The 22,273-nt window shown below is 40.8% G+C and overlaps 1 protein-coding gene across 1 annotated transcript in view; it reads right to left on the bottom strand.

The window, feature by feature from the left end:
- Positions 1 to 4,562: 4,562 nt before the first annotated feature.
- LOC140195724 (uncharacterized) overlaps positions 4,563 to 22,273 on the bottom strand; it is an 88,044-nt gene continuing 70,333 nt past the window's right edge. Inside the window, exons 2-5 of the mRNA XM_072254432.1 lie at positions 20,788 to 20,948; positions 16,881 to 17,062; positions 11,302 to 12,651; positions 4,563 to 4,610 (exon numbers count right to left, since the gene is read on the bottom strand). Coding sequence (XP_072110533.1) covers positions 4,563 to 4,610; positions 11,302 to 12,651; positions 16,881 to 17,062; positions 20,788 to 20,948 — 1,741 coding nt within the window. The remainder of the gene's footprint in view (positions 4,611 to 11,301; positions 12,652 to 16,880; positions 17,063 to 20,787; positions 20,949 to 22,273) is intronic.

Raw genomic sequence — 22,273 nt, 5'->3', positions numbered from 1 at the left:
TACAAAGACTAATGTGTACAAAGATGTGAATGGGGATTCTTTAGCTGGTAATGTGAAGAAAATTGGGTAGAATTTTGTTTCTAAATATATTTCATGAATTTATTCAGGGAAAGAATGCGAGCAACACAAATTTATAATTCCAATCATGTATTCTCGATAGGTTTAAATTTCTTTGCTTTCTGAATGCCATATTGAAAGTCAAAAGTGCTGCTTTGGTTAATACCTGTGTCAGCAGTCTTCCAGAAATAAGAAGGAAAACTGTTTTCCCCATAAAATAATTGAGGTAAAACATTGGTCGCACACATTATTTGCTCTGAGTGCTGTATTACAGATTTTTTACAACCAAAGCCAATTGGCATAATAATGATAACTCTATATCAATTGTACCATTTTTCCTTATCTCATTAGACTTTTTTTTGACGTATGGTATGTGATTGCTGCATAGCTTTATATACAGTACCAATTTAAGTATAGATTTCTGCCTTCTTTCAGGTTTACAATGTGTTTCAAAACATCCATACATTTCCCAAAACCTTTCTAAGTCCATGTTTAATTATATCATGTCAAGCAATATTTAATAGTGCTGTTTACAGCCATTTCAGCCCAACTCATCCATTCAAACCAAAGGTGTTTCCCTAGTTAGTCTCAAATACTTGCATTGGACCCTTATCTCTCTAATCCTTTCCTATCAATGTACCTGTCCAGATGTTTTTTCAATGTTCCAATTGCACCCACTTCTACCACTTCCTCTGGCATGGGATGCATTTACTGTACCTTCTGTGTGAAAAATCTTTTGTCCCATCTCTCCTTAACTACGTCTGTTACCCTGGGATAATGACAGTGACAAACCATCTTTTTCATTTCCTTTATGATTTTATAACCCTCAATAAACTTGCCCCTCGGCCTCCTTCACTCAAGGGTAAACAATTCTGGCCTATCCAGTCTTTCCTTGTAACTGAAGAGCTCTGATCCTGGCAAGCTGCTTGTGAATCTTTTCTGAACTCTCTCTGGCTTAATCACATCCTTCCTGTAGTATAGTGACCAAAGGTCGAAGGGTAGCATCAATCAGCGTCAGGCTCATTGGACAAGTGGGAAACTCAGTGGTAGTGGGAATGAGCATAGTACCTCAGCAACCCCTTTTATAAGCCATATTAGTATCCTCCCTGAACAAACAAATCACACGCCTTTTATCCTTCTACAGGTATTGCTAACTTTTCAAAGAAGATAAAACTGCACATCAAACACAAAGTTTCGGCCTGAAACATCGACTGTACTCTTTTCCATTGATGCTGTCTGGCCTCCAGTATTTTGTGTGTGTTGCTTAGATTTCCAATATCTGCAGATTTTCTCTTGTTTTTAAAACTGCACATCTCAAGTTCTGTTTCAACATTTTCACCCTGATAACTTCACAATTAATCATTTTTAACATGCCTCCAAATTAGGTTCACAGTTCCTAAATTTACGTTTTGTATGGCAGGAGGCCACCTAGACTTGTTAAACTTATGATGCTTCTATTCAATGTTGGTATTTATTAATTTCAAATCAAATCAAATTCAAGTTTAATTATCATTCAACCATATATGGATACAGCCAAATGAAACAGTGTTCCTCTGAGGCCAAGGTGCAAACAAACATGGCACAGTCAAAATAGCAAGCAAAAAGAAACATAGTCACGCAAAAAAAAAATATTGTCCAAGACCCTGATTGTACAGATTCCCAACAGTCCAGCCTATCTTTCCACCGATTGTACGCTGGACGGCATTACCAATGGGAGAGACCAACCCACAACCGAGCACGGACACAACCTCTGGCTTCCCTCTCCAGGATTGCAGCAGCAGGCAAACCCACGACTTGTGGCCTAGTCCTTGCTACAACTGAAGCAACGTAGCTGCCATGCCACCTGTCATACCACCAAACAGGGAAACATTATCAATGAACACACATCAAAGTTGCTGGTGAACGCAGCAGGCCAGGCAGCATCTCTAGGAAGAGGTACAGTCGACGTTTCAGGCCGAGACCCTTCGTCAGGACTAACTGAAGGAACAGCTAGTAAGAGATTTGAAAGTGGGAGGGGGAGGGGGAGATCCAAAATGATAGGAGAAGACAGGAGGGGGAGGGATGGAGCCAAGAGCTGGACAGGTGATTGGCAAAAGGGATATGAGAGGATCATGGGACAGGAGGCCCAGGGAGAAGGAAAAGGGGAAGGGGGGGAAAAAGCCCAGAGGATGGGCAAGGGGTATATTCAGAGGGACAGGGGGAGAAAAAGGAGAGCGAGAGAGAGAGAGAGAGAGAGAGAGAGAGAGAGAGAGAGAGAGAGAGAGAGAGAATATGAATGAATGAGTGTATATAAATAAATAACGGATGGGGTACGAAGGGGAGGTGGGGCATTAGCGGAAGTTAGAGAAGCCAATGTCCATGCCATCAGGTTGGAGGCTACCCAGACGGAATATAAGGTGTTGTTCCTCCAACCTGAGTGTGGCTTCATCTTTACAGTAGAGGAGGCCGTGGATAGACATATCAGAATGGGAATGGAATGTGGAATTAAAATGTGTGGCCACTGGGAGATCCTGCTTTCTCTGGCAGACATAGCGTAAGTGTTCAGCAGAGCGATCTCCCAGTCTGCGTCGGGTCTCGCCAATATATAGAAGGCCACATCGGGAGCACCAGGCGCAGTATATCACCCCAGCCGACTCACAGGTGAAGTGTCGCCTCACCTGGAAGGACTGTCTGGGGCCCTGAATGGTGGTAAGGGAGGAAGTGTAAGGGCATGTGTAGCACTTGTTCCGCTTACAAGGATAAGTGCCAGGAGAGAGATCAATGGGGATGGATGGGGGGGACGAATGGACAAGGGAGTCGCGTAGGGAGCGATCCTTGCGGAAAGTGGCGGGGGGAGGGAAAGATGTGCTTAGTGGTGGGATCCAGTTGGAGGTGGCGGAAGTTACGGAGAATAATATGTTTGACCCGGAGGCCGGTGGGGTGGTAGGTGAGGACCAGGGGAACCCTATTCCTAGTGGGGTGGCGGGAGGATGTAGTGAGAGCAGTTGTGTGTGAAATGGGGGAGATGCGTTTGAGAGCAGAGTTGATGGTGGAGGAAGGGAAGTCCCTTTCTTCGTGCCTCCGTCGCCAACTTACTCCAGTTGGCTTTAGGATTCATTTTCGAGCCTCTCAATTCGAACCTTCTGAGGATCCCAGATACTCACATTTTATTTTCCGCTAATGCCCCACCTCCCCCTCGTACCCCATCTGTTATTTATTTATATACACACATTCTTTCTCTCTCTCTCCTTTTTCTCCCTCAGTCCCTCTGACTATACCCCTTGCCCATCCTCTGGGTTTTTTCCCCCCCTCCCCCTTTTCCTTCTCCCTGGGCCTCCTGTCCCAGGATTCTCTCATATCCCTTTTGCCAATCACCTGTCCAGCTCTTGGCTCCATCCCTCCCCCTCCTATCCTCTCCTATCATTTTGGATCTCTCCCTCCCCCTCCCACTTTCAAATCTCTTACTAGCTCTTCCTTCAGTTAGTCCTGACGAAGGGTCTCGGCCCGAAACGTCGACTGTACCTCTTCCTAGAGATGCTGCCTGGCCTGCTGCGTTCACCAGCAACTTTGATGTGTCTTGCTTGAATTTCCAGCATCTGCAGAATTCCTCGTGTTAACATTATCAATGACTTGGTCTTGTGGTTGCAAGAGAAGCGTGTAAGGCAATCACCCACCATTAAACTGCACGGCACCTTCATGTACCAACTCCGATGCTTTTGATTAGCAGGCAGCAACACGATCTGCACCCAGGCCCGCTCCTCCGAATCCAGTCCGGTTCTGCTGACTTGCCAGCTGGCTTCTCCCACAGCCTGGCTGACTCGTCCAATCAATGAGCAGCTGACTGATGAGGTAGACCCGTAGCACCTGTAGCTCTTGGTGCCCGGCACCATCTTGCGATTGTAAAATGTATATATAACAAAGAGAAAAAGCTCCTTTGGTTGGCCCCCAAGAGGCTGCTGTGTCCAAACGCACTGCCATCCTACCTGAATATTTCTGTGGAATGGTTACCAAATTACTTTGGAATATTTGTTCATTTTCTTTATTTTCCCTGTTTCCTTTCCATTAATGAACTTTGTAAACTAGTTTTACCAGGAGGCCTTTCATCCTTTGATGATTTTCTTCTTCACTTTTCACTGTAGCTAGTTTTCTTTTTCTTTCAAGTGCAAGGGTTTAATTAATGAACTAAATTAGTGACATTGAATCACAACTTGTTACCGAGAAGTGATAATTCAGTGCTTAATATTTAATTTGAATAATATCATATTCTGGTATTGTTCCCGAATCCCTAATACCATGGTGAAACTTGCACATCACTTTTCTCATTCACAAATACTCAAAGAGGAGTCATAGACAATGACTTAATTCTACTGGCATAACAAAAGGAAAGGCCAAACTGACTCCAACAGAATAGATTAGAAACAGTTTCCACTGCAACCAGCAATTCATGGTCAAAGGCTGCATTCAAATTGTGCACAGAAGTGGTCTCCATAAACCGTAAACTGTAGGAGCAGAAATTCGCCATTCAGTCACATCTGATACTTTTTCAACCCATTCTCCTGCCTTCTCTCAGTAACCTTTAGACCATACCATAAGATATGTTCATAACCTCTGTGCCTTAAATATACCCAATGACTTGACCTTCACAGATTCACCACTGTGAAAGAAACCGCTAAAGAAACTCCTCCCATCTCTGTTCTAAATGGACATCCCTCTCTTCTGAGGTTGTGTCTTCTAGACTCCTCCACTATAGGAAACATCCTTTCTACATTCACTCCATCAAGGTGTTTAAACATTCAATAGATTTCAATGAGATACCTCTTATTCTTCTGAATTCCAGTGAGTAGAGACCTAAATCCATAAAACACTCCTCATATGATAAGCCTTTCAAATTATTCAGCTGCCAATTTGCCTAAATTAACATCATCTGGGTCATTTGCATAGTGAAGGCCCTATAATGTGGACCAATCAAGAGGGAATACTCCTTTCATAGTTCTACGTTCTACCCATCGGTACCCCAGAACACTGAGTTGCCAATCATGCCTACCCCTTAGTCATGTTTCTGTAATAATTGTAATATCCATGCTCTGAGTTCATCTGTCTTACCTTTGGGCTTCTTGCATTAAAATAAATGCAGGTTAGTCTATCAGGTCTTCCTCATTTCCTGCCTGTTCTAGCTACTGTTTCCTGCCTGTTCTGGCTACTGAACTTGCAAGGAATATCTTTGCTACAATTTTCCCATTTGCCACAGTTTTCCATATCCATGCCCTCCACTTTCCCCCAGACTACATTAAACCCTTCCAAGTAGTACTAGCAGATCTCCCCTCCACGATATTAGTTCCCCTTCAGTGCAGGTGGATACAACACTTCCCACTTGTACAGGACCATTGTAATTACCCCCGAGCCTACAACTGTGGCATCCTTGGTTGATAGTGGTGTCTCAAGTAGATAGAGTCATACAAAATACTTTTGGAAAATTGGCCTTCACAAATCAAAGCATTGAATACAGTAGCTGTCAGTATATTGAAGTTATATCAGATGTGGGTGAGGCCCAATTTGGAGTACTGTCTGCAGTCCTGGTCACCTACCAACAGGTCAGATGTCAATAATGTTGAAAGAGTGCAGAGAAAATTTGCAGGAATGTTGCCAGGACTAGAGAACCTGAGTTATAAGGAAAGGTTGAACAGGTTAGGACTTTATTCCCTAAAATGTAGAAGATTGAAGGGAGATTTGACCGAGGTATACAAAACTATGAGGGGTATAGATAGGGGAAATGCAAGGAGGTTTTTTCCATTGAGGCTGGGTGAGACTAGAACTAGAGGCAGCTGTGAAAGGAGAGACCAAACAACCAAAAGACCCACCCACTAACCACAGCTGCCATTTACTCTTGCCCACACTGCACCAGAATATGTGGATCCCAGATCAGCCACAACAGCTACCTGAGGACCCACCAATATAGACAACTCCACAGGAAGATATCTCACTCGACTCAAGTGATCATAATCAGTTACAAAGGAGAAGGTTCTTGAGAAACTGAAAGTCTGAAAGTAGATGGGCTACACCCCAGCGTTCTGAAAGAGGTATCTAAAGAGATTATGGAGGCATTAGTAGTGATCTTTCAATAAATACTAGATTCTGAAATGGTTCTGGAGGACCAGAGAATTGCAAATATTACTCCACACTTTAAGAAGGGAGGGAGGAAAAAGACTGGAAATTATACCGTAGGCCAGTTAACCTAACTTCAGTGATTAGTAAGATGTTGAAGTCCATTATTAAGGATGAGGTATGGGGTACTTGGAGGCACATGTTAAAATAGGCTGAAGTCAGCATGGTTTCTTTAAGGGTACATCTTTCCTGACAAACCTGTTGTAATTCTTTGAGGAAATAACAGGCAGAACAGGTAAAAGTGAGTTAGTGGATGTTGTTTATTTGGATTTTCAGAAGATGTTTAATAAGGTGCCACATGTAATAAGGTGCCTATAATATTACAGAAAAGACACTAGAATAGATAAAAGATTGACTAACTAGCAGGAGGCGAATGGGTATAAAGAGCGCCTTTTCTTGTTGGCTGCTGATGATAGTGGTGTTCCATAGGAGCCAGCGTTAGGACTGCTTCTTTTCACATTATATGTCAATGATTTGAATGATGGAATTAATGGCTTTATGGCCAAGTTTGCTGATGGTACAAAGACAGGTGGTGAGGCAGGTAGTGTTGATGAAGCAGAGAGTCTGCAGAAGGATTCAGACAGATTAGAAGATTAGGCAAGAAAGTGGCAGATGGATGCAGTGTAGGATAAGTGAATGGTCATGCGCTTTAGTAGAAGGAATAAAGGCATAGGCTATTTTCTACGTAGTGAGCAAATTCAGAAATCAGAGATGCAAAGGGACTCAGGAGTCCTTGTACTGGATTCCCTAAAGATTAACTTGCAGATTGAGTCTGTGGTAAGGAAGGTAAATGCAATATTAACATTCATTTTAAGAGGACCAGAATATAAAAGTAAAAATCCTTTATAAGGGATTAGTCAGACCGCACTTGGAGCATTGTGAGCAGTTTTGGGCCCTTTATCTGAAAAGAAAGATGTGCTGGCATTGGAGAGGGTACATAGGAGGTTCACGAAAAGGATTCCAGGAATTAAAGGGAATACTTTGAGGAGCATTTGATGGCTCAGGCCTGTACTCACTGGAGTTAAGAAGAATGGTGGGGAGGAGTGGAGGGAAGAGGGATTATCATTGAACCTATTGAATATTAAAAAGTCTAAGTTGTCTGGACAAGGAGAGGATGTTTTCTATAGTAGGTGTATCTGAGACCAGAGTGCACAGCCTTAGAATAGAGTGACATCCTTTTATAAGAGAGATGAGGAGAAATTTCTTCAGCCAGAGGACAGTGAATCTGTGGAATTTATTGCCACAATCATTCAGCATATTTAAAGCAGAGGTTAATAGGTTCTTGATTAGTAAGGGTGTTAAATGTTACAGGGAAAAGGCAGGAAAATGGGGTTGAGAGGGATAGTAAAACAGCCATGTTGAAATGGTGAAGTAGTCTCAATGGGGAAGATGGCCTAATTATTGCATTATTACAATTGTCTATCTCCATCATTATGACCCGAATGAGGAATATCAGTGCTTGAGGTTACTGGAATGATGATGATCGGGGCATGGATTTTCAGTATACAGCAATTTCTTGAAGTTCATTCAGAATTAGTAAGATTTTTAAATTATATTTTAGACTGATAGAAACATTCACAAATGTATATGTACTTAAACATTTTGGGTTTACTTTATAGTTAAGAAAACTACTTTTGTAAAATGTTTATCAATAATTTCAGAGCAATGTTTCAACCAGAGTGTGACATTTGGTAAAATATTAGGTGATGAATACTATTTAAGGCATTTTGTAATATTGTGTTATGTACAGAATGGATAGTAATAACAGAAATATCTGAATGGCATCTCATCGTGTGATCGTGCCTACATACAAGAAAGAAAATTACCAACACAAAGATTCTGCAGATTCTCAAAATTCAGAGCAACACACACAAAATTGAGGAACTAAGCAAGTCAGATAGCATCTATGGAGAGCAATAAAGAGTTGACGCTTCAGGCTGATACCCTTTATCAGGACTGGACAGAAAGGGGGAAAGGAGCTACAAATGTTTGTAGAATAAGAAGGTGTGGGGAGGGGAAGGAGTACGAGCTGGAAGGTGAAAAGTGAAGCCAGATGAGGGGGAAGTTAGGTGAATAGGAGAGGGGTGATGAAGTGAAAAGGGGGGAGGGGACAAACAGATTAGGAGAATGGGCAAGAAAGTGGCAAATGAAATACAATGTTGGAAAATGCATGGTCATGCACTTTGGTAGTAGAAATAAATATATGGACTATTTTCTAAATGAGGAGAAAATCCATGGTCTGGGATGCAGAGGGACTTGGGAGACTTTGTGCCGAACACAGTGAAGGTTAACTTGCAGGTTGAGACAGTAGTGAAGAAGGTAAATGCCATGTTAGCATTCATTTCAAGAGGTCTAGAATACAAGAGCAAGGAGGTGATGCTGAGGCTTTATAAGGCACTGGTGAGGCCTCACCTTGAGTATTGTGAACAGTTTTTGGCCTTCATCTTAGTAAGGGTGTGCTGGCTTTGGAGAGGGCCGAGAGGAAGTTCACAAGGATGATTCCGGGAATGAAAGGGTTATCATACAAGGAACGTTTGATGGCTTTGGGTCTGTACTCGCTGGAATTCAGAAGGTTGAGGGGGATCTGATTAAAACCTTTTGAATGTTGGAAGGCCTAGACAGAGTAGATGTGGAAAGGATGTTTCCCATGGTAGGAGAGCTTAGGACAAGAAAGCTCAGCCTCAAAACAGGTGTGAGGAGAAATTTCTTTAGCCAAAGGGTGGTGAATTAGTGGAATTAGTTCCCACATGCATCTGTGAAGGCCAGGCGTTAGGTGTATTTAAAGCAGAGGTTGATAGGTTCTTGACTGGACATGGCATCAAAGGTTACGGGGAGGAGGCAGGGAACTGGGGTTGAGGAGGATATTAAAAAAAAGGTATCAGCCATGATTGAATGGTGGAGCAGACTTGATAGGCCAGATGGCCTAATTCTGCTCCTATAACTTATGGAGAATGGACCATGGAAAAAGGGAACGAGAAGGAACATCGGAGGGCAATGATTCGAAGCTGATGAGAAGGGTTAAGAGGGGAGCCAGAATAGGGAATGGAAAATGAGAGAAAGGGAACGAGGAGAAATTACCAGAAGTCAGAGAAATTGATGTTCATTGGTCAGGTTGGAGGCTACTCAGACGGAATCAGAATCAGAATCACTTCATTGCCAGTACGTGAAACATACCAGAATTGATTGAGGTTTGGTGCCAAACATAAAACACAGGACAATACCATAACAGACAACATAATCAACAATTAGTGCAAAGGTCAATAAACAAATTTAAATAAATACGAACAAATAAACAGACTAAATAGTTATCACCAGAACAAGAAGAGCAGGTAAAACCATTTATCAGATGTTATGTAGGGACAGTTGGGGCATTACAGTTGAATGAGAAGCTGGATAGTGTTGTTCCTCCAACCTGACAGTGGCCTCATGTGGCAGTAAAGGTTGCCACGGACTGACATATCAGAATGGGAATGGACAGTGGAATTGAAATAGTTGACCACCAGGAAATCCTCCCTATTATGGATGGAACGATGTGCTTGATGTAGTTGTTCCTCAATCTACCTTCGGTCTCTCCGATATAGAGGAGGCCACACTGGAACCACGGGAAGTAAGTTGTGACTGCCTTGCAAATTACATGTACAAGAAATCCATTCATAATTCAAAATGGCACTGCATGATTTTAAAATATCTGTACTATAAATAGATAGAAATGGAAAAGCATTCAATGCTAGAGAATTAACACTCTTGATGTACCATTTCAATATCTAAGATTCAGAATAGCTTACTTGGTTCTTAAAGTGCAATTCATTTTGTAAAATGGATGCCACAAGAATTGACAGTGTTTAAAGTTAATCAAGAACAACATATTTATTATTTTCCACTATTAAATAGAATATAGAACATAGAAATCTACAGCACCATACAGGCCATTCGGCCTGCACTGTTGTGCCGACCATGCAACCCACTCTAGAAACTGCCTAGAATTTCTCTAGAGGGAAAAAAAAATCCTCTATTTTTCTAAGCTCCATGTACCTATCTAAGAGGCTCTTAAAAGATACTATTGTATCTGCTTCCACCACCGTCACCAGCAGTGCATTTCACACACCCACCACTCTCTGTGTGAAAAACTTATCCCTGACATCCCCTCGGTACCTATTTCCAAATACCTTAAAAATATGTCCCCTTGTGTTAGCCATTTCAGCCCTGGGAAAAAGCCTCTGGCTATCAACACGATCAATGCCTTTCATCATCTTATACACCTCTATCAGGTCACCTCTCAACCTCCATCGCTCCAAGGAGAAAAGGTAACATCTTTGTAAATCTCCTCTGCACTCTCTCTATAGTATCCACGTCCTTCCTGTAGTGAGTTGACCAGAAATTAACACAGTACTCCAAGTGGGGTCTGGCCAAGGTCTTATATAGCTATAACATTACATCACGGCTTTTGAACTCAATTCCATGGTTCTTTCTTTCTTTCTTTATTAATCTTTTTATTGATTTAAAAATAGCATACATACAAACAATAGGAGAATTATCTCAAATATATATCAGTAACAATACAAACAGGAAGTGAAATAGACATTATCAAAATCATATATAGTATTAAGCTAATATGTAGTATATAATAAAAAAAAGGCAGCTAATTCTCCTCTTATCAATTCATAGAGAGAGAAAAAAAAACTTTAAATTTTTAACTTTAAACCTGCGCAGCAGCTTTGAGTGTTCTATGGACACGGACCCCAAGATCTCTCAGATCCTCCACGCTGTCAGACTCTAACCATTAATATTATATTCTGAGAGTCTGACCATTAATAAACTTAAACATAAACTTAAAATTTTCAGAATCACGAAGCTGTTGTAACATTAGAAACACTTAAAGTTTATTTGGACATCATAGAAAACATAGTCAGTGGCAATGCCAAAAAAAGATACTATTTTAGACTCAGGTGGAAATTTATCATTTCGGTTATCAGTGCAAACATTTATAATTGTCTTAATACATGGTGATTTCATCAGGCTTAACACTTTAAGGTTTATGCATATCAGATTTGTTTCTACACACTGAGACTAGCCAAAACTGTGCTTTTCAAGCAGAGTCACGACAGTACCTACTGTTGTATTTGGATCAAGAAATGACACTAATGGCAAATATATATTTTTTTCCTGATAGATACGATTTTGCACTGTTATGCTCAGCATGGAATCAAGACCAAAGCTGGAAAGGTAAGTTTCTTTTGTGAACTTTTTAGGGTCAGCATTGCTCACTTTACTCAACAATTCAATTACATACTCCTCAGGGGTCTTCTGTGAATTATTGGGTAATTCTGCCATTGAATTGACCTGTGATTTACTGATTTCATCCTTCATAAGGGAATAAAATCGTGCTTTGATTGCTGGATTTTGAGAAACAACATTAGCATTCAAACTGGAGAAATTAAATTTACAGATAGCAAGCTGTGGATTGTTTAGTACGAGGGACTGTTCAAGGCATTGGTTAATTTCTGAAATTTCCAAAATCATTATCCCCTTTGATTCCAGAAATCTTCGCATGCCATCCTTATTGAGTAATAGGCCAAGGTTCAGTGCACCCCAGTTGATAGACTGCCCTACTAGTCCCTGAGTTCTCCTGTAATGCGCAAAAATGTCAAGAAAAGAGTTTGCTGCAGAATAGTTTGCCTGGGCAGAATTCCCAATGAATGATGCAACTGATGAGTAGCAGACAAAGTAATCCAGTGGGAAGGATTTTGTTGTACTGTGAAGATTCAGTACTCCTGCAATCTTTGGACCCAAAACTTTATCGAACAATGATTTATTTAGAGCTTGCATGAGGGCATCGTGTAAGACAACAGCACTGTGAAACACTCCTTTAATTGGGATCTTTGGGAAGGAATGAAGGAAACGACTGATGGCTAACTCAACATTTGACAAGTTTGAGATATCACAGGTAATGCTAAGCACAGTTGTCCCAAATTGTTTCCAGAGTTCTTTAAATTCTTCTTGCTTCTCAGTAGTTGGAATGCTTCGTGACAAAATAATGACATATCCTCCCCCATGTTTAGCAATAAAATTTACTGTCTCAAAGCCAAGCCCCGAAAGCCCCCCTGTCACGATATATGCTGCATCTCTATGAAAAAGTTGTTTGTGACTGTGGTACACAGGTATCTCTGAAATCTTATCATTTAATGCATTTGTATTCAGATCCACAACTGAGACAGCTTTGCAGGTGAAGTAGGAGTCTTCCCCACATTCACCTACATCACAGGTCACTGAGTGAAAACTAATCCTTGGAAAGTCAAGCTGTTTGCTCTGTAACCGCAACGATCTCATCCACTTATAAACATCATCAGCAGATTTTTTCAGATACCATTTTTTCAGTATGTTAGTTACCTTCAAGAAATGAATTTGAACATTTTCCTTTTCATAACCAAGAATGTTCTCACAAGCTTCAAATGCCTGGTTGTTGTCAAAGAGAACAACAACATACCCAGCGGAAAAGTTGCTAACAACCCTTGTGACCAGAGCTGCGTTAACAGGTGGCAGGAAAAGCAAAGCATCGGAATGAGGATATGCTTGTGAAAAGTCACCAGGTTCTGTTTGAACCTGTACTTTCCAGCCCAATGACTCAGCTGTCAGAGACAGCACCTTAGTGAGACAAGATTCTGGGCTGGAGGAGAGAATTGACAAGCACTTCTGATGCTTAAGAGGAGGTAAGATGTTATGGAGTATTTCCCAGGCAAGTATGAAGTATGAGACACAGGGTGTCTGCTTCAGAAATGGAATTTTGCTGCTTTGGAAACAAACGGTTGCAGGAACACTTACTGTTGAAAATGCAGCAACGGGGTAGCATATAACAACATGATCTCCTACTTTGCAGGACTTTACATCTTTGCTGACTGCTGTGACTGTACCACTGAAGTCCAGAGCAATTAGCTCATATCCTTTAGTTACAGTTGTGTTCCAGTACAATGTCTGTCCAAAGTTCATAACAGAGAGACTGACTGGAAAATAATCTGAAGAATGAATGCACATTGCATCAATTTTAACATAAGCTGTTTGTTTTACAGGCTCAATCATTTTCCATTCTTGTGGCTTTGCGTGAAAATCTACAACTTTGTAAGGATTCATTGTCTGGAAAACTACATTTTCATAACCAGAATAAGGTACAATGCTGAAAATATTGCTGGAATTTATAGTAGCTGCTCGTTTGATACAAGAAACATGTACCTTTCCTAGTCGAATCATTACTTCAGGGTAAGTATGAGGCAGGCTGATTACGTTAGCTAAAACTGCAATATCGGCCTCATTAGTAGAGCATATGTCTATCAGCTGAAAAGCAATCTCCTGAAGTTCGACAAGGCATGATCTGGTCATGCCCCATAAGGCAAAACCTGCAGTGATTTGATCCACTGCATTTTCAGATGTCCTGTAGGTGATTGTTCTAACAGACTTTGAGGATTTTTGTCCTTGGACCAGTTGAAGGATTTGCCGATAAACCTCACAGCAGCTGCTGACATGGTCCACTACTGCTTTGCTGTTCTGGTTAGTAATGTTTTTCATGCCCCACAAGAACAACACTTCATCAAAGCTGTTCAAATCAGTCACATTGTACTGTCGCAAAATGTGTGTGACTTCTCTATCCATCAAGGTCTCTGGATCCTGGTAAGGTATATAAAAGGATTGCCTATGCAAGTGCTTTTGCAGACCTTTAGCAATCCCAATGTTATCGGCAAATACTAATGATTTGGGTGTAGAACGACTATCTACTTCTTTGGCAAGGTGATCAGTTTCCTTCCAAATATTTTCATAGGAAATGTTATTAAAAACGGTGGAATTGCCTTGCCCAAGGAACGTAATTCTGACATTTTTTAATTCAGCAATTACTGTGCCCTTTCTATCTGTAAATGCCCCAGAAACTTCAAAAAATTCTGCAGTAGTTTTACAGGTTCTCATGTATATTATCATTTCCTGTTGCATTGGTTGACATACCACCAAACTGCCAATGGAAGTTGGGAACCCTGCTCTCAGGTTTGATATTTGCATTGCCAGAATACCAACCATTTGCATGTAGTAATCTAAAATAACTGGATGAATGCATAACTCGTGCATCTGTGGGACAAGTTCATCTGGTACCATAACATATGTTATAGCTTCCTGTAGTTCATCTGAGCAGAACACATCTCCAAGGTTTCTGAAGACTGAACTATATTGGAAGCCTAAATTCGAGATATTATCATAGATATTTTCTGCCCTTATTCTAACATTGTCTCTTTGCAAAATATGCTCAACTGAAAGAATATTTTCTTCAACCATGTTCTCCATGTTTTGGTGAACTTCTCCTTTTGCATAAGAAACAGCTGATGCCATAACAGTAAATTCAGTCACTTTGTCTTTCCTGTTAAGTTGGACTTTGAGCTCTGTTGAGTTTGGTTGCACAATACAGGGTTTCAAGAAAGAAATACTCAATTGGCACAACCTGAGGGGTATCTTTGGCTTAATACTTTCCAAGGTCGATGCTAATGCAAGCTCAACGTGCATGGAGCCAGGTAATATTGGCACTCCATTGTTTTTGTGCTCCAACAAGTACGGTGCTTTTGTTAGTGTGAGATTGTAGCTGTACTCTTTGCCATCTCTGCTTGAACTACTGAGAAGTGGATGAGTTATAGATGACACATTTTTGTCACCATGCCTGAAATCTTCAAAATCAATGCTAAGCTTAGTGCGATCAAACTTATAACATGGATACAATGTTGGAACTATCTCACATTCCTCAAAGAAATTTTGCCAATTAGGATTGTATCCCATTTGGAAAAGCCCTGACAAAACTGAAAGCAGGGTTTCATAATCTCTTTGTGGCTGCAATGCAGGGAAAACCTGAGCCCCATTTCCTACAATTTCTTTAATGTACCTTTGTAAGGCCCTTCTAGGTCCTATTTCGATAAACACAGCATCATTTACCTCTGCAACAGCAGCTCTAATGGCTTGTTCAAAAAGAACAGGTTTTTCTATATTTCTGGACCAATACTTTCCTGTCACACAGTCATTTCCTGCAACCAACTTTCCAGTAACAGTGGAAATTATTTTAACTTTCGTTTCATGTTTCTGTAAATTGGTGATACTCTCTTCCACTTGGTTTAAAATTGGTTCCATTAGATGACTGTGATATGCTGCAGGGACATCCAGAAGGTGAAGGAATACATTTTTGTCACCAAATGAACTGTGCAAATCTGTATACAATCTGTCTATTGCATCGGCATCTCCTGACACTGTGCATGATGAGGGACTATTGAATGCAGCAATGCAGAGTCTTCCTGAATAAGAATCAAGCTTATCTGACACTTTCTTCACAGGCAAATTACTAACCACCAACATTTTCCCTCCTGTTACTGTTGATTGTAAAGCACTTCTGTGGTAAAGCACCTTTACAGCATCTTGTAATGAAAGTATTCCGGCACAATATACTGCAGCTACTTCTCCAACTGAGTGTCCAATGATAATGTCAGGCTCAATTCCCCAAAACTTCAGAAGAGTCACTATAGCAACTTGGATGCCAAAAAGTATCGGCTGTGCTACATCTGGTTTTGTGAAGTCATCACAGTCATTCTCTATTAACTCCATTAAGTCGATGTCTGTGTATTGTTGGAGTATTCTGTCTATCTCATTGATCTGTGCCCTGAACCTTGGTTCTATTTGTAGAAGTTGTTTGCACATACCTTGATATAAAACACCATTGCCACAAAACACAAATATCAATTTAACATCAGCTTTGGTCTGAGCCACTTCACTATCTACAGCTGATCTAAGCTGCTGTTGGAGATGCTCAAGGGAAGAAGCAATAAATGCTTTCCTGTATCTGTAATTCTTATGGCTTCTCCTACATGCAGATGTGTACGCCAGGTTGTGAAGAATTATGTCTTCACTTTCCCTTATTTGGTTACTTGTATCCTTTATCATCATTCTAACTGAATTCTGGGAGACAGCGGAAAGCACAAATATTTCAAGTGGTTTTTGTACAGAGTTTTGACCAGAATCTTGCTCGAAATGCCTGACAACTACATGAGCATTTGTCCCTCCAAATCCAAATGAGTTGATCCCTGCCATCTTCCCTTTCTCCCCATTTCCTTCCCAGTTCATCACAGTAGTTGGAATCTGTAGGTTCAAAGCTTTTGCATTGATGCTCGAATTCTCCTTGGAGTAGTGGAGTGATGGTACAATTTTTCCATGATGCATCATGAGGAGAACTTTAATTAAACCTGCAGCACCTGCAGCTGATTCAGTGTGACCAATGTTTCCTTTGACTGACCCCATTGTAAGTGGAGGAAAATCTGTATGTCTGGATTGTGCAATCACAGTTGATATGCTGGCTGCTTCAGTCGGATCACCAGCTGGTGTTCCGGTTCCATGAGCCTCCATGTACTGAATCTGTGAAGAGTCAACACTTCTGGGGTAAATGCTCCTCAGTAATTCTTCTTGCTGCTTTTGGGAGGGTCTGGTGATAGGTGTGACTGTTCTGCCATCCTGATTGATTGCACTACAGACTATTACACCCCAAATATGGTCGTGGTCCTTCTGAGCCTGTTGGTAGGGTTAATGAGTATGTTAATATTAAAAGAATAGTTTTCCAATAAGCACCAATATTTAAATACACTTTGTCGACATAAAAAGAATCTGATAAAATGTGTTACCTTTGCTAGTGGCTTTAACAGCAAAATGCCACAACCTTCACCTCTTCCGTATCCATTGGCTTTGTTGGAAAATGGTTTGCTCATTCCATCTGGAGATATCATTTTTGCTTTGCTGAGTGCTACATTGATTCTTGGCTCAATAATGCAGCTCACACCCCCACAAACTGCCATCTCACAATCACCTGAGGGACACAAGTGGGAATCAGAGTCTACGTGAATACAAATGTACAAGGAAAGGTTTGAATAAAATAATTCGTGATACAAAAAAATTGTTGAAACAGTTCAGACCCTTAACAGTGTTGCTGAGCATAGAGATCATGGGATCCAAGTTCATATCTCCTTGAAAGTGGCAACACAGATCGATAGGGTGGGTCAAGAAGACTAATGGAATGCTTGCTTTTATCAGTTGAGACATTGAGTTCAAAAGCCAAGAGGTTATGTTGCAAGTATAACTCTTGTTAATCCACATCTGGTGTATTGCATACAGTTCTGGTTGACTGTAGGAAGGATGTTGAGGCTTTGGAGAGGTTAACTGGGATGCTGCCTGGTTGTTTGCTCTGAAGTGCCAAAGGGTGAGGTTTTATAAGATTATGAGAAGCATAGATATAGTAGACAGGGAGTGTGTGTTTCCTGCTGTTGACGTGTCTAATATCAGACGGCTTGCACTGAAGGTGAGAAGGGGTAGGCTCAATGGGGATGTGTGTGGCAAGGTTTTTACTCAGAGAGCAGTGGGTGCCTGAATGCACTGCCTGGTACAGCTGCAGAGGCAAATACATTCGAGGCTTTTAAGAGATGTTTTGGACAGGCATGTGTAAATGAGAAAGATTGAGGGATATGGGCATTGTTGAGGTAGGAGATATTAATTTTTGGGGGGGTTTTGATGTACATTTTCACTGGTTTGACACACTATTGTAGGGCCTGTTCCCGTGCTGTGCTATGCTGTACTGTTCTATGTTCTAAGCTCTAGGTGTAGCTTGAAGGAAGATAGAATGTTGTGGCTCAGTTTTGTTACTTTCTTGTGTGGCATTAAATTACAACTAAAGATCAGAGATTTGCTAAGCTAACTAATTACATTTCAGAGTACAACATATTCCTCTGAAGTATCTCATCCTTAGAAAAAGAATCCATGTGGTGTTGCTCCTGTCCCACCATTTCCTTGCAAAGTTACTAATAGTGATTAATTAGCAGTGTAGAAAAGCAGGCCAGGAATTATAACAGGAGTATCTAAAGGTGAGGTGTCAATGGACTGAAGCAGTTTCATAAGACTCCATTCAACTTTCTTCAGATGGAGCTAAGTCAAGCTACAGTTTGAACAATCAAATTTAGTTCATGCATTAGAGATTCTCCCAGCATAGGAAATACCCTCTCCATGTCCATTCAATCAGGACCTTACACCATTCAATAGGTTCCAATGAGGTCAACCCTCATTCTTCTGAATTCTAGTGAATACAAGCCCAGAGCCATCAAGCACTCTTCATATGACAAGCCATTCAATCCTGGAATCTTTTTTTGCGAAGCTCCTTTGAACCCTCTCCAGTTACAGCACATCCTTTCTAAGATAAGGAGCCCAGACCTGCTCACAATACTCTAAGTAAGGCCCCACCAGTGCTTTATAAAGATCAACATTACATCCATGCATTTATATCCTAGTCCTCTTGAAATGAATTCTAACATTGCATTTGCCTTCCTCACCACAGACTCAATCTACAAATTAACCTTCAGGGACTCCCAAGTCCCTTTCCATCTCTAAATGGAGAGAAAATACAAAAAGCTAAGGTGCAAAGCGACTTGAGGTTTGTGGCAATAGATGGGAGATTCCCAGAGCTAATGAGCTCAGTGATGGTGTGGGAGACAATGACCTGGAGACAATTGACTGAAGCAGTTTCGTAAGACTCCATTCAACTTTCTTCAGATAGAGGTCAGTGAAGCTACAGTATGAACAATCAAATTTATTTCATGCATTATAGTAACAAGAGTAAAAGTAACTGAATAAAAAAAATCCTTGTACCTTGCTTGATAGCCTGAGCAGCATAATGTAAAGCAACAAGCGATGAAGAGCATGCTGTATCAATAGCCAATGACGGTCCAGTAAGGTTGAAAGCAAAAGAAATCCTATTTGCCGCAATACTCATTGCTGACCCCGTCCCATTATAATGGGTGATTTTGTTGGCGACACTATTTGAAATCCCCTCAAAATCACGATTCATGAGTCCTAAAGAGAAAACAATGATGAAATGTCAAATGACAATTGTATATGCGTTTGCAGAGGTTATGCAATGTATCACACTGTGTAGAAATTCCAATACTCATTGGCAATCATTAATAAAGTTACTTCTACAATCCTTTCTCTTCCAGCTCTACTTCCTTTTGTCTTTATCCCTGATAGGGAGGGAATGTCAAGTCAGACCATGAGAGGCCTGTGACGGGTACTTTCATGCCTTACAAGGTGCAGATTGGAAGTCTGTGTGGGGCGTCACTCCTTGCACAGACACTAGAGCAATGTGTGATTAAGTGCCAAGTGATCAAGGACACAAACACGCTGCCACAGCTGAGGCTCGAACTAGCGACCTTCAGATCACTAGACAAACACCTTAACTTGGCCACATGCCCAACACTTATTTTTATTAACTTGTGATAACACAAGTTATCCCTGACAACTTCACTTTAAAGTCACTTATAATAAAATTTATAATTCCTATCTACCATCATTCACTCTCAAACATTTATACTTTATTAAATAAGTTTTACTGTTGAAACATTAGTGGAGTTCACAGTTTTAATGTGTAATTAACACAACAATTTCCTGTGACTGCATGCACACAGTTAGGTATGTAAATAAAGCAGCTGTTCTCCAAAAGATACATAAAATCTAAACACTTCACATTCAAATCCATGATGTATACAAACGAAACCTTCCAGACATAGTTAGGCTCCATCTTCACCAATGTAAATACCCACTTAATGCATTAATAAATCATACTGATTACCACATAACATTTCTGTAACCAAAATTTTGTGGAGGTATCTAAGAGGATTGATGAGGGCAGGGCAGTGGATGCTGTCTTCATGGAGTTTAGCAAAGTCTTCGACAGAGGTTCTGCATTGGACACAGAATTTGTTTGGTAGTACAGGCAGAGGATGGCAGTGGAGAATCGTTGTCCAGATCAGAGACCTGCATCAGTGCTGTGCCACAGGTATCAGAGTGTAGTCCTTCCTTGCTCATCATTCAGCAATTTATGCAAGTGGCATGTTCAGTTTGATTGTACATGACACCAAGATTGCTAGCATATTATCCAAGATTACAGAAGTTTATAGACCAACTGAGAAAATGGTCAATAGAATGATGATGGAATTGAAACAGATAAGTGCAAAGTGATGCAGTTCAGGAAGTTAAACCAGGCCAAAATAAGCACTGTGAATGGCTGGATCCTGGAAAGTCCTATTGACGGAGAGACCCTATGGTACCAGTATGGTGTCCCTTAAAACTGGCAACATGGGTAGACAGGTGATGACAAAAGCTTCCCCAGCTGTAGCACTGAGGAGAGGAGTTGGGACATCATGTTACAGTTGCTGTAAACATTGGTCAGGTTACACCAGTGGGCAATCTGGTCACCACACTATAGGAAGGATATGATTCATCTAGAGTGACTGTGAAAAGAATTCACAGGAACGTTGCCTCAAATTAGAGAGCCTGAGTTGCTAGAGATGACTCTCCCTGCTGCAAAAGGGCGACCTCAGAGAGGTCCATGAACCATGAACACTACTTCACTATTTTTGCTCACTTTTTGCACTTTTTGTAATTTTATATACAGAATATTCTTACTGTAGCTGATATACAAATGACGAAACAAGTTTGAGGGTGGAAACATCTTATACTGGTTCACATGGTCTGGCAATGTCTACTCACCAATGAAAACACCTGTTTTACTCCCACTGATGTTTTCCATGGGCATCCCTGCATTCTCAAACACTTTGTATGTGCACTCCAACAGAAGTTTCTGCTGTGGGTCCATACTATTGGCCTCTGTTTGACTTATGTTAAAGAGCTTGTGATCAAATTCGTTAAACCTATTAGGTAAATAAAAAGTCTGTGTTAACTGCAGGCCAGTGATATTCTGAGGTGCTCACCTGCTGACGTACTGTAAATGCATCTGACGATTTCTAAACAAAACAAAATCATTCAGTTCACTTAAAAAGTAATTTGCCACAGTAATTCTCTTTCTCGTGCTAATGTGGATATTCTAGAGAAGTGTCACTTTCATTCAACAATAATTAATCCGCTTGAAAATTATTTTAATAGGGAAGTGTAAAGTCATGCATTCTTTTAGAAGTTTGATCAATGAGAAGCAATAAACTAAGTCTGGCATAATTTGAAGGCAAATGCCAGATCAGAGGTATTTGATTTCAGTGCCATTTATAGTCAGGCTGAAAATAACTTAAATTTGTTTCCAATACAGTTGATTCTCTAACTGTGCTGATTTAACCAAGCTTAACCAATTGTGTCATCCACTTTCTTACCTGTAGCACTGGTAATAAGTGCTGATTACTTATCAGCACTGATGACTTTCTCCTCTGATTCACTTTTAAATCTTTAAATAGCATTGTGATGGTGATTTATTTATGAATTCAAATAGACCTCAAGATTATCTATTACTCTAAATTGATTTATAATTATTAATACTTTGATCATTCAGTTTGACATTTTATGAATTGCTTTATACTTCATTACCCTTCAATTAAACTTGCTCGTTTTGTGATCATTTTTCCTGCTTTGTTGTCATCAGTGTCATGCCAGAACTTTGTATCGAAACGATTTGCTGGAATATCATCCACACAGATTCTTCCCTCAAGGAGGACATTCCAGAAATTATCAATACCTTCTCCTGGAATATAAAGAAAAAACTTTTAGATAATAACCACTTTGTAATTCTGCCATTCATCCCTGAGGAAGGTAACACTATCACGTGACTCTTCATTTATAATCATTCTAGAGATCTGGACCTTGCAGGCTAAGCAAGCATATAAACTGGTCAGGCTTTGGCGAGAAAGGGTGTAGTTTAAAGGTGCTTTAGGTCTTTTGCATCGGGACTACAGAGCGTCGTGGGAGCTGAATTCTGAAGGAAGGCAGTTTTTTTAAAAACTTCTTTGAGTGCAAGAAGGACGAGACTGCACAGGCGTGTAACGTCAACAGGACAGTGCGGAGAGTTCAAAAGGGAGACCACCCTATACAGTGGACAGCGGAGTGAGCGGTAGCAGAATGTAGGGCTTTGTCTTCAACGGGCTTCGGCGGTAAACGGGAAGAGGCCAGAGCGAAGCACCAACTCTTTTTTTCTCGCCCCCCCCCCCCCTTCGCGAATCAGCCCCAACAGACAGGAACAGCAGGACTCTCACAG

The sequence above is a fragment of the Mobula birostris genome, chromosome 3 (genome assembly GCF_030028105.1).
Source record: "Mobula birostris isolate sMobBir1 chromosome 3, sMobBir1.hap1, whole genome shotgun sequence".
In the NCBI taxonomy this organism is placed as follows: Eukaryota; Metazoa; Chordata; class Chondrichthyes; order Myliobatiformes; family Myliobatidae; genus Mobula; species Mobula birostris.
This window is presented reverse-complemented; position numbering and strand designations above follow the sequence as displayed.